Raw genomic sequence first — 18,351 nt, 5'->3', positions numbered from 1 at the left:
GGATAAGCGCATCAGCCTGTGATATGATTCTTACTCACTGGAAGACTCCACATATCAGCTGTATGATCATATGAATGCACAGATTGATGTTATTGTGTGTTTTATTGAAATTCCATCTAAAATTATAGTTACATGGATGGTGCAATATATATTTAGGCAAATTCTGAAATAATAGAAGAAATACATATTAAAACTTACCTCTAACAGTTCAGATAAATCAGTATATGATAATTATGGCTTCAATTTCTTCTTAAATATTTTTTAAAAAGCAACGGTAGTGGTAACGTATTTTAAAGTGTGTTACGGAAAAAATCTCATTGTGTGACAAGTAAAAAAGCATATTGTTTTCTTATAGTACAAAATAACTAATATTAATTCTGTTTTTAGAATATTTTCTGAATAGTTGATGCAATAAAACAAGGTTGTTGAAATGGTAACGTAACATGTGTAATGTATGTTACATTATTATTCCTCCTTTAAGTGTTAGCGCCATGTCTGCAAACATTATAGATCACATAAAAGTCGTTATTTCATTGATAACAATTGATTATATCATTTAATTAACCCGCCCGCATAGCTCAGTGTGTAGAGCGTCGGTCTACGGATCGCGGGGTCGTGAGTTCGATCCTCACGCGGGGCGTATGTTCTCCGTGACTATTTGATAAACGATATTGTATCTGAAATCATTAGACCTCCCCTTCTGATTCATGTGGGGAAGTTGACAGTTACTTGCGGAGAACAGGTTTGTACTTGTACAGAATCCAGGAACACTGGTTAGGTTAACTGCCCGCCGTTACATGACTGAAATACTGTTGAAAAACGGCATTAAACCCAAAACAAACAAACAAAATTTAATTAAGTTTTAGTGGTCTCAGAATTTTATTCGTTGTTTGTGGCACTGGTTCATTTTATGCAAATTAGCTAAGCACACCTAGTTTGGAGTAAAAAGAAATACCATAAAAGTAACAAAATAATATTTAAGAAAACACTGAGAGACTTTAAGACCAGATTTAAACGGATTGGTACTTTTAAATTGATTTGAAACTTAGAAAAGATTATTTTATCTAACAAAATGTTGTCATTTTGTAACATTCTCATAAATTTTCGTGAATATTTAAATTAGTTTATTAACATAAAAGTGCTATTATTTTAAGACCAATGTCTCAGCTCCATTTTGACACCATTTGTATTGTTTTATCACCAAATACTGACCAAGATGTGACTGATATTCATATATATGATTGTTCTTTCCAAAAATGAACGGTTGCCATGGAAACAGTGAACTCATATATAGTTCAAAAGAGTTTTTTATGCAATGCTGTGATAATACAAGGTGCTGAGTTGAAATAAATTTACTTAATGATTTCAAAGTTATATCCCAGACAAGAATGTTTTAAACTTCGAACAATATTTTAAGAACATATTTAATTTCTTCTGACTTTACCTTGAAATTGAGGCAACGTTCTGTGTACTGTTGTGATATATACTCAGAATAAATAAATTCAGATTAAGAGTAACAAATGCCCGAACAAGGAATAGTAACATTTCGTAAATACTTGAATATTAAATAACAATCTGTTCAATTCAGTCCACAGTGCTGTGACAAGTACGTTCTGTGAAGTTACAATACACCCGGAGAAGGGGCTATGACAAGAAGTGTGTGTGTTCGGACGCGAAAACACAAGTAAAAAAAGAACAGACGGACAAAGCTTATATCATAGGGTTGACCTTAATCAGATCCATAATTATCTAATCATAGAGTTCAATGTATGTTTACGTTCTCTTTGAAGTGAACACTTGAGCTTTTTCGGCTCTTATAGTCTTATTCCAAACATTTAGTTGCAGTACTGTACTTGGATTGGTAATTGCAATCAGTATTCAATTTTCGATTTGTAATATCACTAAGGCATTAATCTTGGAGAGGTGATAACAATCAGTTTTGAACTCTGTATTCGTAAAATCAGTTAGTCTTTAACTTTAGATTGGTAATAACAATCAGTATTTACCTTTGTACTTGTAAGATCAATAAGCCTTTAACTTTAGATTGGCAATAATAATTAGTATTTAGCTTTGTACTGGTAAGCTAAATTTAACCTGTAACTTAGTATTGGTAATAACAATCAGTATTTAGCTTTGGACTGGTAAGATCAAATAGCCTTAATTTAGGATTGGTAATAACAATCGATATGTTAATCTGGACTGGCAATTTTACTTAGAATTTACCCTTGGATTTTTATAAACAATCAGTGATTAACTAAGATTTGTAATATATCCTTCTTCTTTAATATTGAATGGTAATTAGAATAATTATTTAATCTTGGATCGGAATTAACAGTCTTTTATTTAAGGTTTTATATGGATGATAATGCGACTGTTGTTCAAATAGTAGTCCAGATGTTTATAAGACTTTCAATTCACTTTTAAATTATAATGAAATCCGTCGAACTAAACTGCATTAATATTTGCAGAAAAGCATATATAAATATTATATATTTATGAGGCTATGAATTGCGTGTTTAGTGCAAAATTAAAAGACATTTATCAAAAGTTGAGGATTTCTGACAGTTTATGAACAGTTAAGCATAATTTGCATATAAAAAGTTCTACTAAATTTAAATATATATTTGCAAGTATTGTTAAAGACAATATGATAATTCACATGACTTAAAGTTTTAATTTTCTTTTAACAAGATTTTACACTGTGATCGTTTATAAACATTAGATTGGTTATTTACACCCTTTTACATTCAATGTTAGATCTATAAGATATAACAGAATAATATATACAATTTACTCGCACTAACAACACGTTGATTGCTTCCCAGAGGTAGTTTGACTTTCAGAGAAAAAAGTCTTTCTATTACAATATGTTTGGAAAATAGTATTTTGGCCTATGTTGTTTTAATTTTATCACTAGAAACATATTACAGCACTTATTTTGTTCCTGTCTTACTGAATTATTCCGTTTGCAGAGATGAATAGCCAAAAACTTGTCAACAATTAAGGTGAATTGTAGCTGAATATATTAATTGAAATTCAAATTTTACATATCAAATGGTCGTTTCATAGACATTATGAGTCGAAACATTAAAGCTGAAAATGGCAAGGATATTTTTTGGTATGTTCAAGAACAAAAAAGGTACTGCTATATATTTCACTACAATAAAGAACGATCATAAATCCATCAGGAAATAGATAAACATGTACTGGCTATTCACCACACGTTCAACAATGACACCAGAATGCTTTGTTTGCTAAAAGATTCTTGAAACAGTTTAATTGCATATTGATAACTTATATGTAAAATCTGAAATTTGCATATACAAAATACATCTTTTGTTGAAAATTTGATTCGTTATGTCATAAATTTATGATCTTTAGAAAAGCATAACCAAAAATGTATATCCGGAATATGGCTATGACGTACGAAATATGGGAGTACAAATAGGCTTTACTCGTCTTACTTGCATACTTTTCTAGCTGCATTTACAGTAAGAATCTCTGTTAGGCAGTTTAGAATACTTGAGAACAATTTAATTATGTACTCCGCAGTTATTCTATTGGCTTTCTTTGCAACAGGTATTTGAATTTTGTTTGCTTTTTTATATCATAATGTAACTTTGAGTGAAATGTACATAGCTGGCACACTGTTAAGAAATGGTACTTTTTAACACACTCATTTTTAGTTAAACATTCAACAGAATACAGTAATGTAGCTAAATGTAATTTTTACACTATTTTGACATTTAAGTAACCGCATGTTCATTTGAAATTGGTCTCAACTTGCCGATGACGATTGTTTCAGGCGAGCTGGGGAAATTCATGTAATATTCAGCGAACCGTTTAAGATACAGTTGGATTTTACTTGCATAAGAATGTTTGCATATGCTTATGAGAAACAGGTTGATTCTGTATATTATATTCACGTTTCATTAACATACGGTATTATGTTAAGGACGGTTGCAGCAGTTTTGGGTAAAAAGATCCCAGTAATAGAACTTGTTCAAACTTTGTTAAAACTTTATGAACACAGTGTCATGTTAGGAACAGACTTAAGAAAAAAATCGAAGGTCGCCATGTTTGTTCAGGAGTCGTCTGCCATTGAATAACAAAATTTGAAGAAAAATCCAGTTTTAAAGGGAAGATACCTCCTAAACAAGTACGGTGACCTTTGTTAGTTTTTGCATTTTTCTGTTTCTAACATGAAACTGTGTTCATATACAAAGTTTTAACAAATTCTATTATTGGGAATATTTTGCCCCATCTCTCATACAAGAAACTGCAGCAAGTTTAGTTCATTATTTAACTCTTAACGAAATGTGAACCGCACCGCATGCTCCAAGCGCCAGTGCAGGAATATATTTAATGGACTCTATGATCCCAAAGTATTTAAGCAATCTTAAATAATAGACATTTTTTTAATCTCATTATAATCTAGTACATATTATGCAAAACACCATACAACATATTCAAAGAAAGACAAAAACCCTCTAATTTCGGGCTTTTGTCATGCCATCATAATATTTTCAAACAATGAAAAATGATTTCCATATGGAGGTTTTATATTAAATAAGTATGAAAATTTTATACATTGTAACAAGGAATGAAACCCCCATTGGCTACATGATACCGTGATAAAAAATCGCTCTTGTAGAAAATACTGGAAATGAACGTATTGAAATGAGCCACGCCATGAGAAAACAGACATAGTGGCTGTGCGACCAGCATGGATCAAGACCAACGTGCGCCATGCTGTTCGCTCTCAAAGCATATTGCTATTAGAGAAACTGTTAGCGAACAGCATGGATCCTGACCAGACTGCGCGGATGCGCAGGCTGGTCTCGATCTATGTTGGTCGCAAAGCCACTATGTTGGTTTCCTATGGCACTGCTCAAATATTTTAGAGAATTAAAATCTAACTAATTGAAACGAAGAAGTAATGAAATAGTAATCAAACTAAATAATTATATGATTGATCATCAAAGTGTAGTTCTGTAATACAAGTATCCTGCAACATACGAGGTATGTGATACACATTCGATAACAATAACACTCTTAAAGTAATAAGGGAAGTAATAAACCATTGACTGTAAGGCATTTTAGGTTATCAGGACATGCACGAAGCCTCCTCTGAAAACAGGAAATTGGTTTGGCTTTACTTTAGCACTTTCCTCTGCGTCAAAGTATTTAGATTCAACGTAATGAAGGCTTTTATTTTTAGCAAAAGAAAGGTCAAATATAAATATGAGGACGAATGTTGAAAGCAGAAAAGGGAAAAAATGTCAAACAATTAAGTAAGTAGTACAAAGATATGAACTGACACGTGTTCAAGACTAAGAGTACCATATTAATCATATTTAAAAAAAGTAAATTAAATACAGTTTTAGAAATGTTTTTTACGGGTCTGGCATTCGAACTCCCGACGAAAAAGTATAACACGAATACCTTAACAGCTCGGCCAACGAGGAATCACTGATTGCGTCGTAAACATAGTACGGCTTATAAATGGAAAACGATAACGTAAACCTGATCGGAAAAGTCGATTATGCCTTTATTTGTTATTCAGGGTTTACTTCATGGTAAATCAGTGTTTTATTTATAGTCAATACGAACACACTGTTTAGGGACATACTAAAAGCATAATAGCTCAGTGTGTACGATAGCGTGGAAAGGTATCCTATATTTTTTAAGCATTTCGGGCATAGGTTCGAATCTCACATGTTTTTTTTTCGCTTAAAATTATATCTGTGTGTTTTCTTTTTTGATTATTATTTCATTGGTTTTTTTTTTCGTTTTTCATTTTTCTTTTATTATTTTAATCTTTTCAAAATACAATAAATTTTATTCAAACGTACTGAACATTCACTGGTGGTGTCTGTAGCCTCTTCATCGCTGAAATGAATAATGAACCTCTCGACGGCACGTTCAACGGCTACGTTGCTGCGCTTGAACTGATCCTCAACCCCGCACGTGTCTGCAACAACGGGACCATTCATCTGCGGAAACAGATGAAATAGCCTCCTTAGACAGCTGCTGAACTGTTTTCATGAAGTACGTCATGTTCCATTGCCCAATCTTTCCTTTTACCTGAAATAATACAATGTGTTATATATGCTTTGTGACATAATTATATTCATATGTTCATTATTGCTAAATTTAACAGAATTTAACATTAACAGAAACGTGGTAGTATTTTCTTAATTAATTTTTCAAACTATTTTTCCGTATTTACCTGCGACAAAATAAGCTCTATGGCGTTAAGCTCTGCGTGGTAAGGCGGCAGTCTCAAGCAGTCATGACCGTGTTCCTTGAGAGTCTTGTCGAGGATGTACCGTGGTTCTGGTTTGCTGCGCCGACAAATATCAACAAGTTCTGACTTGAGCATGTCTGCAGTGTGATGTATGTTATTTCTCTGAAGCCATTCGAGAATTTCCCGTTTGGTCCTGGTTTGGGTTGGGCACTTATCCCGCTGTAAATTATGATAGGGCGCATTGTCCACGACTAGAACAGATTTTGGAGACAGATTTGGAATAAGTTTCCCCGTAAGCCACTTGTAAATGTTGGTACCATTCATCTCGTGGTAGTCTCTTGTAGATGAACTGGCCTTGAAGACAAGATCAGCTCCGGTAATAAATCCCCGTTCCCACCCGGCGTGTACAACTATCAGTCGCTCTCCTCGTGTAAAAGGTATTTTCAAGGTAACGTCAGTGCCCTGCCAGCACTTCTTGGCGCTATGCGTGGAGTGGACGTATATTTCATCGGTGTAAATGATCGGCCTCCCGTCTTCACGAAACTGTTTAATGGTTCTCAGAAAGCGTAGTCTCACCATTAAGACTGTACGATTGTCGAACAGCGCCTCCATATAAAGCTCAGCTCCTTCAAAATGCGCCTCGAGAATGTCGAACTTCCGGTGAACGCCTTCTTTTCCTTTACTTCTCTCATAATGACTTTCACCGTAGGAACTTCTTGTCGCTCCTGTATCAGATCGAATACTGCCCGGCAAATAATTTCACGGTTGAAGCTGTCGATTTCCTTCTTGTCAGATCTTGGTTTTCTAGGCTTTTTCTTACAGTTAAATGACAAACTGGCAAATTTTCGACAAGATGAAAAGCTCAAACCAGTGTATGTCACCGCCCTCAACTTTGTTTTTGCCAGTGGCATGACCGTCCTGCCAGATTTCTTCTCTTCCTCACATACCTGAAATATAATAAGAAAGAGGATTTGTATATATTATAATTATTATATTAAGAATATGGATGACATTTTAGGACCATTTACATATAAAAACACCCACCAACCTTCATAATATTCTGGACAATTTTTACACTTTTTAAATCTATTTCAGTCATTTTTTCTATGATTTCAATATTCTTTTAGACAAAACTAAAGCTAATGTGAAAACCGGTTCGTGAATAATTGTGTACATATATATGGATTAAAATGCCTCAGATTTCACGAGGATTTTGTGCACGTTAGTTTGAAATAATAGTATTGATAATAATAAAAATTACAAAAAAATACTTTCAATGATGTAAGTCTTGAACCTGGGACCTTTTGACCATAACACCAACGTCTTACCACTGCACAAACTCGCTCGATATACTCCATAAACAGTAAGTCAGTCTTCGAAGTTTCAAAAGTAGTGTTATTTTGTCATGAATATTGGTTCCACTACCCGATTCCCCTTTTCTCAACAATAACATAAACGTGTTATCGTTACAAATACCGTGCGCGAGTAGTACTTTTATGTTATTGTTTTGTTTGTTTACATTTCAAAACGCCACAATACTGTGCGATACCTTATAAATGCATTCGAATGTTTCATAATAATGAATTATGTCGCCACGTGTACAACAAACGCAAAAGTAAAGTGAACGCAAGATAATAGCAAGCGCGTGTACAGTGAACGCGAGTATAGCAAACGCGTGTACAATTAACGCAAGTAAGTAGTGAGCGCGTGTTAAATTAAACATTAAGATTTGGCGCTGGGTATATTGTACAGGAAAAGAAATCCTTTAGATACAGACATGTCCGGCTAACTTAGCCTACCTCTTTGCGAATAGACAGATGATTCTTTTACATGCCCGGTATGTAGCACAGATAAACGCGAATCCGACTTTCCATGAAACCTCTGTTTAGGTGGGAAACACTCAGAAGTATCTAAGAAATTTTCATGCCTAGACAAGGTCCGAATAATTTCTGACGCAATTTCTGTTTCAGTGCATTGTATGTACTATGTGCCACAAAAGCCCAACTTTGATTGTGACTATTTTTGCAAATCCCGTGGGAATAAGCCCGTATGCTCCGAGAAGAATCAAGAATTCAAGAATGAGTGTTACTTGGAGTGCAAGTAAGTGATTTCCTCGTTTGTGTTTTCGCCTTTTAAAAGATCAGTTGGGTGATCAAATTTGCTAACGTTTTGAAAACCTTTATTAAAAAAACTGATTGTATTTTGAATTTACCTATATAATTTACCATTAAACTTTCCAGTGAATGCATGACTGAAACTGGATTGGGTACCTGTCAATCTTGAAACTGGTAATTTACATTGTATAGCTAATTGTTGGTGTGGCCACATCTAAACCTGGTTTATCCACATACAATTGTTGCCAGGACACCCAACACACCCTTTGCGCCCCTGCCAAATGTTATCCAACATTTTTAACATAATAACACGTACTGAGCATGGATGACGATCATAAAATGTGTTTTGTTACAATTTTAACATGTTTTTAAAATATACCTTTTTACCATCAATGCTCTTTAAAAGGCAAGATGGGCATCTGTGAAATAGACACTGGGAACACTTGCTTGCGCTGGACCCCACGCTTTGTATCGTGATTGTCATAAACCGGGTACCAAAATTAATACGCTTACGACTGTAATAAACCGGAGCACCACGTCCTATGATTAAAGCCCGATTATGTACCCGACCAGTACATGCAGTACAAAGCAGGGATCAGTTCACTGGGAAGCATTCCACACAAGTAAAATTGGTATTTATTTCTCGTTGGAATCCAAATGTCAGTTATCAGGACCGGTGTTATTTGACAAAATGGTTACAAACCTGTCGATTGAAATCAGGGATTCACAGGTAGGTGCTGATTTAGAAGCAAACTCGACTATTGTTTCTTAGAGTCAGTCTCACAGATGCCCATCTTTACTTTTAAAGAGCATTGATGGTAAAACGTGCATGTTGTAAAACCTGCTGAAATTGTTTACAAAACCGTTTTATGATCGTCTCTTATGTTCAGTACGCGTTATAATGTAAAAAAACATATTGGCAAACAGAAGTCAGGGGTGTGTATATATATATATATATGTGTGTGTGTCTGTGTGTGTGGTGGGGGGGGGGGGGGTGTCTGTGTCTGTGGGTTTAACCATATTCGTTGGAAATTTGTATAAAAGAACAGTACAGTCCACATAATCAAAGAAATAGCGGGTAATATGAATATAATTTGGGCAGTCATGAATTAACAAGATGCAAACTTTTGATCGAAAATGTCATTCATGAACCGTCTTTCTGGGGTTAGTATATTACCTCATATAACACGTAGAACAATCTTTACTTCAGACTAAATCATCATTTTTCCTTTCCTTATTTGTAGTCCTGTTTTTCCCATAAAACTTAATATAACTAATCAGATACATAATTGCAGCTTCAGTTTAGCCCTAAACAAAACCGCTGCAGATTGTATCATTTTCACGTTACGTTTACTTTGCGGGTGCGTGACAATTTATAACTTTTCATGTCACTGCATTCTTTCACAAGAAAACAAATATATTACACCGATTTACAGGATGGTGATTTTCCTTCATTACAGTAACTAACCTAGTTTTTTCAGTTTTTTTAATTATTTTACATTGATGGTGAAACACATTCTTACTTGTACTTGTTTATTCCGGACACTTTTGTCCCTTTATTAGCCTAAAATGTGCCTTGCTGTAAATTTAATGAATGATCATGATTTTTCAGTTGTATATGTTTTCCTAGGCAACTTTTGAGATAGAAAGTATGTCGAACCTTCTAATGAAATCTTTGTACTGGACTTAATACTGGTGTATATATGTAGAGTATTTATGTTAAATAAACGCTGCCAACTATCTTTCCTATCTCGCATTCTTTTTGCATATAGATGGGAATACAAGGAGTGCGATGGCAAATGTCCATGCATGGTAAAAGTCCAGAGAGAAGCCTACTGTTTGTGTCCGAAAGCAAAAGATTACGTTTGCACGTATGGTGGAGAAACTGTAGACAACCAATGTATCGCTGACTGCCAGTATGTATACTTAATTTCTTACATTGAAAAACAAGTTAATGTATCGCTGACTGCCAGTATGTATATTTAATTTCTTACATTGAAGAACAAGTTAATGTATCGCTGACTGCCAGTATGTATACTTAGTTTCTTACACTGAAGAACAAGTTAATGTATCACTGACTGCTTGTATGTATACTTAATTTCGTACATTGAAGAACAAGTTAATGTATCGCTGACTGCCAGTATGTATACTTAGTTTCTTACATTGAAGAACAAGTTAATGTATCGCTGACTGTCAGCATTTATACTTAATTTCCTACATTGAAGAACAAGTTATCTCTCTCTTGTTATTTCTGTATCAAACTTGTGTGTATCACTTAACTTTAAAAAAAAACAAAAAACAACAAAAAACAAACAAAAAAAAAAACAAAAAACAAACAAACAAACTTACAGACAACGTTAAATCAATTATTTTATTTCAGCTCTTAAAAAGTACAAATTTCAATGTCTGCTGTACATGCTGTTCTGTAAAACCTGACTTCATTTTGAATGAGGTCTTGGAATTTGCCGAAAGAAAAATTGAAATACATTACTCTTGCCTTTATTTCAGGAATAAGCCCGTTGCGCATAAAGGTCGATGCCCGGAATTTTACAAGTGAAAAGAAAATGATGTAGGCAGTGCAAAATGATCGTTAGAAATGACTGTTACACTACCAAACAAGACATCTTTTCCTTCTTATTAAAATAAACTCATCAACATTTTACAATATCAACAAATGCATGGTCTAATTTGTGACACAAAAATTGCTGACAGTGAATTACTTACATATAGAGGCATGAGCTTTAAACATTATTTCACACACAGCAAGACAAATAAAGAATTAAAAGTATCTTTGTTGTTATCGTTTTAGTATATAAGCAATACATATAATTATGTGTCTGCAGCGTTGCGATTGCTTTATTGACGTTTTATGTACGTCACTTCCTGTTTAAAAATAAAGCCGAGTCATATAGGTATGAAGTGAAATGACAATGAAAGGAGTTAATCTGAATTAAGTTCATCGATATATATAAGGTTTAGATATAGATTCCATTTAATGGTAAACTTTCTGTTACACTACCAATTTAGAACAGATCAGAACAGAACAGAACAGAATAGAACAGAACACAACGAAACACAACAAACTTTATTTATAATAAAATGACTAGAACATAAGCATTTCTTCGTCGTTAGAATATACGTACAGTGAAAGTGAAATATGTGCAGGCGTCAATATAATAAAATAAAGTGATGTTCATGTTCAAAATGGTTGTGTTTATATGAAGTACATTTTCTTACATTCTCTACTAGTTTCAATTTTTAAAAAAAAATAAGAAAGGGAAAAAATCAACATTTATAGTTTAGCGATACTATTTCGCAATTTAACACAATTCATTTTATTTAGATTTCCAGACGATGTAAATGTCAACAACTCATTTTCGCACAAACAAAGTGATATTATAGTACAGAATAATTATTGGTTTCAATACAAGCCCTAATACCAACATAACCGCTAGATGGAATATTTTGTTAAGTTAAATGATAAGATATGATGCTTATAATTGGAAGTTATATGTAAAACAAACAAATTTCGTTTTCATGTCACGTTTCAACGCGAATTTACCCTATTCATAGTTTCCAACGAGTCAAAATATATTTGATAGTTTTCCCTGTAAAATATCTGTATTCGCTCTAAGTTTCCAATAACAAATACGTGTTTGATGTATAGTTTTAAATAATACGTTATATAACACGTATGCAAAATTTGTGATCTCCAACAGGCATTGTACAAATGATTCCATTAAGCTGTCTAAAACTTGTGTATAACAAAAGTTAGTGTTATTTTGATATCATACACAATTTGATACGTATCCACAGTAGTGCTACTTTGTGCGTTGCCAAGCCAAAAAGAGGTTAAAGTTCAAACGCACTTGGCTCCCGAATTTCAAAACACGGTAAACGGCGTCATATGAAACTGCATCTGAAACACATGTATCAGTAATCATATCGTGTATTATCACTATTTCAATGCGACTGATAAAACAATTTCTTGCTAACGTGGGTAGTTGACGGAAGTCCCCACCTTGAATGGATAAACAACTTATTTCCAGCCGAGCCCATAGCAGGCCTCATATTTACCTCCCAAGCATCCAGTCTAGGCTGATACTACTAGAAACAGTACCAATTTAAGTAAATCAACCAGCACTGAATACTAGTCGGGATATCAGCCGTGGACCGGATTCGAAACCGGACCGCTGGCGTTGTAGTCCAACCTGCTAACCACTGTGCCACTGACTCCCTGAAGGCAATAGGTAATCGTTATATCTTTCATTGGGGATTTGTTGCATATTTCCTCTCTCCACTTAATAGGGTACTTGGGTAGAACTACCTCCATTGCTTAATAACATCTATAAAACATCCTCAGATAGCATAGATTTACAAACCGAAACAATTTACTTCTGAATATACGTCAATATAGTGATACCCTATTAAACTTGACAACTTTATAGTGTATCTGTTTTTCTGTAATTAATATTAGTGCAACTGTTATATGTCATTCGATAAATTGAAACTTATGTGGATTAGCAAAGTGATCAAAATTACGGAGCAGGTCTTTTAATTTTAATACAGATGATGTTTAGTTTCATTTCCGGGTCGATGCAAAACGGCACTTTCATCTAAAATATAAGACAAAAACTGTAACATTATACTTCATCACGAAATTGATTTCCTATTTTGGTTAGGCGGGGATGTGTTGAAGGAGGGGAGGAGGGGTTGGGGGGGGGGGGGGGGGAGTTGGGGCTGGATCAGGGTTTTTAAAGTAACAGTGACATAATTTTACGTTATTGTCATGGCGATCTTACAGCTTTGATGGCGGAAGAAGATCTCGAGCGCCTCTATTTGTATTTTTTTAGCACGTACGGGTACTTGTGCAGAACCACCGTCATTGCTTATTAACATCTTTAAAACATCCTCAGATAGCATAGAACGTCATCAGTTAACAATAAAAGCAGACTCGGTTTAACTGAGCATGTTCAATACATCACATGCCCCAAGCACCAGTTTAAGCGGAAGTCGTATTGTCTATAAACATTGAGTTGACTCCATGATCCCGAAGGACTACAACTGACACCAAGAACAGGGAGACTTTACATTCGCCACACAGCACTTAAGCCAGCGGGATTGTTTCTTCACGTGACAGATAATCAACACCCCAAATTAAACATGCAATGATGACGGACAAGTGAATGGAAGTCAGAGGCCTTAAGCACTCCGTCGCGGGTGCAGATTATATCTATATTCTATCAGATGATTGTTCCTAATTGATTGATTAATTAATCAACACAGTTTTCAATCGTTTTGAGCTGCATTGACATAAAACATCTCTGCGCAATTCAGACTTATAGATCTCCTAAATTAATCTCTCAAGTTACTGACCGAGAGCTAAAATACTCCTTATCGTTCGGCCCATGAAATAGGTGTCTGTTAGTCTGTATTCAGATTTTATTTCTGTTGTTTGTTTGTTAGGTTTAACGTCGTACCGACACATTTATAGGTCATGGGGCGAATTATCAGCTTTGAAGGTAGAGGAAGACCGCAGGTGTCTCCGTGCATTATTTCATTACGGGCGAACACCGATCTTCCAAAAGCCAGCTGTATGGCTTCCTCACATGAAGAAATCAACGCCCCGAGTGAGGCTCGAACACACATCGGTGCATGGCAAGTGATTCGAAGACGGCGACATAACCACTTAGCCACGGTGGCCCCCTTTATTTCTAACTTCCTTGTCTACCAATTTAAGAAAATCATTGGCCTGTGATAAGGACCATGTAAACGACTAAATTCAGCTTACAATTTTATAAATACCCACAGTAATACTTTTATGGATTGAATTAGCTGACATCAGTCATTAGCAAAATGTACCAAAGTAACAAGAATCGAAAGTTAGAGCATCATGATTTTAAACTATATTTTTTCTAGTACTTTTATTTGCAACTACATAACTCCAAAGATACTGGTCCAAAACGGGAAGTCACGGACGTAACGGGTTTTTATAGATCTGGTTAGTTAATGTATTTTACCTAGATTTTTTTATAAAGTTTAAAAGGAGACATCTTCTGTACAAGCACAATTGAGATCAAATTGTAAATAATCTATTAATGAAGCGAGTACTGAAAATATGCAATTCAAATTTTCACAAGGAAGAGTATCGATCTTACATTGAATGTCGGTTAAGCAAAGCTCAAATCATAAGAAATATCACCAAAATTCAAACCAGGCAGCTGTAAGGTCGAAGTTCAAATTATTACCGCTGGACTTTGAGTTAGCATTATATGGGAGTTAATATCAGCTCGATGATCGGCTTATGAAAATTTGAATTTCGATCACCGAACTGACTCAAAATTCAGCTTCTTGAAATTTCGAAAATTTATATCTGAGCTTGATTGAAATTCAACTTTGAAATTTCGATTTCCGAACTGACTTGAAACTTTATACGAGAATGACTTTCAACTTCTTGAAAATTTGAATTTTGATATTTGAATTACGAGAATGTCTAACTTTAATTCTAGAAGTAAATTTAGATTTTCCAAAATATGAATTTGATTTTTTAGCAGATTTGAGATACAAGAAGCTTTATTTTATGTCGGATAAGGTGTAACAGTAGAAAAGTAGCTATGAAGCTATTTGCCTACAAAAACAAGTAATGTAACAAAACAAAACAAAACAAAAAAAACTTCTAAAAAAGTGGTTCCTTAAAAATTGAAATGTTGAATAAGTAATGAGATATCATATTATCTTCAACATTGAATTAAAATGTAACTACTAGTATATATCAAGTATATTTATAACACGCACTACAACATGACTATTTACAACATACATGCCAGGAAATTACAAGCATTAGTAACAACGCATATGCGGTTCATTTTATAGCAAAAATATAAAGCTAAAATTACAATGATAAAAGCAAATCATAGGGACTTAAACATACAAGATAAAAGTTTTGACAGTAGAGCAAAATCAAACACCAGACGAAGCAAACAATAAAATAAAATAAAATACAACTAATAGCAGGAAACTAATTTAAACCGAAGCTGACTCATGATGCACATTAAATCCATGCAGTAGAGTATAAAAACGAAAACATATCGGATTGGATCGAGATTCAATGCTAGATCGAAATTCGGTTTTTATTTATTTTTTCGAAAATGAGTATTACAACCTTCCAGCTGACTCTATATTCAATACCAGGTTAATATTCAGCTAATGGAAATTTGAATTTCTTTAATCGCGTCGATTTTCAAAACATCGAACAGGTCCGGCATTATTTACACGAAAGAAATTAAGCTTCAAAATTTGTTCGACACTTGATGCCAGCTTTCAGGTCGATTGCTTTTATAAAATTTTAGTTTCGATTTTCGAACAGTTTCAAACTGTACTACCAGGAACAATATATTTGGCTTTTTGAAAACCTGAGCTCTGATTTGCATGTATAAGATCTGACTTTAAGTGCAGCGCAAGATGTTAGAATTCAGAAACGTTACCTTGAGCAGGCCCGAAAGTCAATACTATATCGAAACTCAACTTTTCAAATTTAAAATCTGTCGTTGGAGTTAACCGGTATTTGAGGCTAGCTCCATATTCAACTTTACAAGTTAGAGCTATGATCTCGGAAACGAATAACTATATCAAATTCACCTTCTTAAAAATTGAACGGTTACCTTCGAATCGAAATTCGACATATCACGAAGTGGAAATTTCAAAACCCAAAGATAGTTTTGAATTTTGATCGCCGATAACAGTGTCACAGCTAAGACTGGAGAATGAATGTGAAACCATTGTTATTTGATCATACGCAAAACCTACTGTAAACATGTTTTTCATTCAACATCGACATAAAAACATAACTAAGACATAAGGGCAAACTAAACGTTGAAGCTGCGGCTCAGATATATGCATACCTTAAACCAGGTCAATCTCGGAAACTTTTGAAAGCACATATGCCATAATAAGTCTGTGGAACCGGTATCATTATTTCGTTGTTAACTGCATAACTAACGTTTTTGAGAGTTCTTCTACATGATGTACATATTTCACGAATGCTTTTATAAACAAGTACTGTGAAGATGTCAGGAAATCCCAACATTTATGATTACTGACAACTGAAATTGAAAGTACTTTTGTTTGATTGCCCAGCTGTATTCATTTGTTTGTTTTTTCCTTGTTGTGAACTTGTTATACTTTGCATTTCTGCAAGACTGATGATAGACACCCGGATGTAGGATTTCTTTTTACATAGTTAACTCTTTTTAAATAAAATAATTAAGTTGAACATATTCACAAACAAAAAATGGTAGTACACAGCATCTTCTGTGAATGACTGTGCTATTAACGGTAAAAAAGATAAAAGGGACAACAACCTTAAGTTATTCGTAATGACTGTTTCATTTTGCAGTGTAACAAATTCTTGCATGTCCGCACATATAAAAGTATCTATTACCAATACACAGTAATGCATAGAAAGTTGTTCTACAAAAGAAACAAAACTCTAACACAGTGTTACTTCCCCTTATTGGTATATTTTGACAATATTCCTCCGCGTAGGTTGCAAGGGGAACTAAAATGGTACCGACAGTAAATGACACAGGCCACTGAAAATGCTACATACAATAATGTAGTATACCGACGGATCAATAATGTTATTAAGTAAATAAATGGCATATCAACTAAAAAAAATGAACACAAAAACAAATGAGCAGGTCTAGTTGATGTTCATGATGCTTGAAATGTCAAAAAATGTAGGAAACTACATTGTAATTGCCATAATCGTCAAAGAAGGGCCACCACTCTAGACAAAATAATTGACCATAAAAGTCCGGGCAACATTGCATGTCCACTTCATGTTGTTGATGTATACCAAGTTTCAGTTCAGTTAGATGGAAACAATGTTATGAATCATTTCAACTATATGGGTTTCAACTATATGGGGTTAAGTTCTTCGGCACCACGGACATAGAAGGAGTTTATTATATATCAACACCATGCCGATTGGAATAAATACGCTTTAAAAGATTTCATAACGTATTAAGCTGGTTTCATTAATCTAGTTTAAAGGGAGATTCCACATATAACACTGATCTTTGAGCTAGACGTCCGAGCCATACATTTAACATGTTATCTTGTTGATCAATATTTGTTCCACGTGATGTAAGTTGCAATACATTCATAAAAAGTTACAGGCAGAAAAAATTGACTACTTATTGTGACCTTGGCCTTCGGGCTGATTATCATTTGAATCTAGCATATGTCACATCGGACAATAACATTCAATGAATGTGACAAATAATTTGAAAATCCATTCAACTGACAATGAGAAAAGCATTATTTGAATCTCACTTTCTAATACAAAGGTTACTTCTCATCAGAAGTACTTGGTAAAAGCAATAGCACATTTACATTGAAAACATCATGAATGTTTTCTAAAAAATAACAAGTACGAAAGACTTTTATTTCATACACGTAAATATGAAACAAGTTACATAGATACAGAAAAAAAACAAGGAAGAATATCCAACAGGGAAAGCCACGTTCAAAAAACGCAGCCTCCCCGAAGACACAAACGAAAAACTCTCGCACACCACACACAAAAATGGACACAAAAGGACAAAACAAACAAATACAGGAATACAGCGGGGCATCGCCTAAGAACGGTCAGTGGCAAAACCACCACTGGGGAGTTTAAACCGGTTTATGGTGCACCTAACCTCACTCTTACTCAGCCCTCCCCCACCCCCCCCCCCCCACCAGAGTCTTACAAAATGTCCAGTATACGATACATGTATTTCTTAGTTATATAGAACTTTTGGTCGGGCACAAAAAGACAGACTGACAGACAAACCGTAAACTTTTATTCCCTAAAGCAGGTTTTCAATTAATTTTTTTTTATGTAGAACTATGCTCAGAAAATTAAAAAACAATATATTGTGCCACTGGCCAAGTAGATGATTAATCAAAATGTATGTTCTAAACTTCCATATGGATAATCAA

General features: G+C 34.4%; 1 protein-coding gene across 1 annotated transcript; it reads left to right on the top strand.

The window, feature by feature from the left end:
* Nucleotides 1-3,420: 3,420 nt before the first annotated feature.
* On the top strand, nucleotides 3,421-11,152 carry LOC123547662 (insoluble matrix shell protein 6-like). Its single transcript, XM_053550735.1, has 4 exons — nucleotides 3,421-3,579; nucleotides 8,221-8,350; nucleotides 10,137-10,280; nucleotides 10,873-11,152. The coding sequence occupies exons 1-4, from the start codon at nucleotides 3,540-3,542 to the stop codon at nucleotides 10,919-10,921; spliced, it is 363 nt and encodes a 120-aa protein (XP_053406710.1). The 5' UTR covers nucleotides 3,421-3,539; the 3' UTR covers nucleotides 10,922-11,152.
* Nucleotides 11,153-18,351: the final 7,199 nt, after the last annotated feature.

Source organism: Mercenaria mercenaria, chromosome 9 (assembly GCF_021730395.1).
Source record: "Mercenaria mercenaria strain notata chromosome 9, MADL_Memer_1, whole genome shotgun sequence".
Lineage (NCBI taxonomy): Eukaryota > Metazoa > Mollusca > Bivalvia > Venerida > Veneridae > Mercenaria > Mercenaria mercenaria.
Note: the sequence above shows the minus strand (reverse complement) of the source record. Positions and strands in the feature narration are given on the sequence as shown.

Coding starts and splice junctions, on each gene's coding strand:
- LOC123547662 (XM_053550735.1), top strand. CDS start 3,540: ATGTACTCCGCAGTTATTCTATTGGCTTTCTTTGCAACAG. Junction 8,351..10,136: donor GAGTGTTACTTGGAGTGCAA/GTAAGTGATTTC, acceptor TTTTGCATATAG/ATGGGAATACAAGGAGTGCG. Junction 10,281..10,872: donor CAATGTATCGCTGACTGCCA/GTATGTATACTT, acceptor CCTTTATTTCAG/GAATAAGCCCGTTGCGCATA.